The 1,292-nt window shown below is 30.4% G+C and overlaps 1 protein-coding gene across 1 annotated transcript in view; it reads right to left on the bottom strand.

The window, feature by feature from the left end:
• The window catches only part of LOC106473617, a gene marked incomplete at its 3' end in the record, with an annotated part of 11,131 nt that overhangs the window by 2,790 nt on the left and 7,049 nt on the right, over positions 1 to 1,292 (bottom strand). Inside the window, exon 4 of the mRNA XM_013934301.2 lies at positions 870 to 929. Coding sequence (XP_013789755.2) covers positions 870 to 929 — 60 coding nt within the window. The remainder of the gene's footprint in view (positions 1 to 869; positions 930 to 1,292) is intronic.

Consider the following 1,292-nt stretch of genomic DNA (forward strand, 5'->3'; position numbering starts at 1 on the left):
TGTATAGGACGCAAGCAGATTTTGACATCAAATTTTGGGGTAAAAAAGTGCGTCTTATACACCGAAAAATACGGTACACATTACTTATATTATACCTTGTTTCTAAGGTTATAACCAAACTTATAACGCGTACAGAATTTTAATAACATTCAAGATATAATTATTACGTTTTATTCGACGTTTTGACATTAAGAATTAACAACATAAATCACACCTTATTTAGCGTTGTTTATGTAGTTGAGTTTAATAATGATGTTAAAAACCCAGTTTAGAAGCTTGATCATTCCCTTTGTTTAAACATTCAAAATTATACTGTCATAAAGAATTGATCAGTCTCCGTAACACGTATTGAATCAGTATTTCCCTTACATAAACACATTGATTCTAAGCCTAACTGTTAGAATACTGACTTCAGCCTTTAAACATATTGTGAAACTAACTCCAAAGTTTTCTTCATTTTTGTAAAATTGACTGCCATCATGTTAAAGCCTAAAATTAAAATATTTTTGTTATTGGAACATTGACTCGTTTGTATAGTGTTATAACTCTGATTCAAAACTTTTCTAAGTGTTAAAACACGGACTCCAACTAACATGGGATGTTTTTTCCTAATCAAATTAAATTTGTGAACTAAGTTTCTTAAGTTGCTGGGTCGATCTGAAATTTGAAGAAGGGATGTTTTTAAATAGGTTTAAAAGGTTTGGTTATAGCGGACATTTAACGTCAAATAGAGTTGTCAGTTTTTTTTATTTTTTTTTGTACACAATTATTATAACAGAGATGCTGAAAACTCTAGCCGAGATGAACATTAAACCCTTACAGGTTAATAAATTAGGCGATGTATTAAAAAGTGTATCACTAAAAAATACCTTTTTAGAACCTGGATGTTTTGTTTTGGGGATTGAGCCTTTTGGTGCTGTTGACTTCTGCTGTAAAATTATTAACAACGTTGATTTCTCAAAAATTACTTTTTATATCCATTAAAATGTAATCAGCTTCTTATTGTACAGTACATTATACGTACATTAATCTAAACCTATTTTATTGCTAGTAGGTCGTCAAGAAATTAATGTCGCTTTTTTTTTACATGAAAAAACCCGAACAGCTTATATATCCAAACAAAACATTTATTAAATTAAATAGTCTCCATTCATATCGATGATGCTTTTCCATCTTACAATCAGGTTGTTAATGCCCTGATTTAAACAAATCGCTTGGCTTTGAAGCAAAAACATGTCGATGTCCTCTTTAACACCTTCCACATTTGCATACGTTTTCCCATTAAGACGGTG

This window comes from Limulus polyphemus, unplaced genomic scaffold (genome assembly GCF_000517525.1).
Source record: "Limulus polyphemus unplaced genomic scaffold, Limulus_polyphemus-2.1.2 Scaffold6332, whole genome shotgun sequence".
NCBI lineage: Eukaryota > Metazoa > Arthropoda > Merostomata > Xiphosura > Limulidae > Limulus > Limulus polyphemus.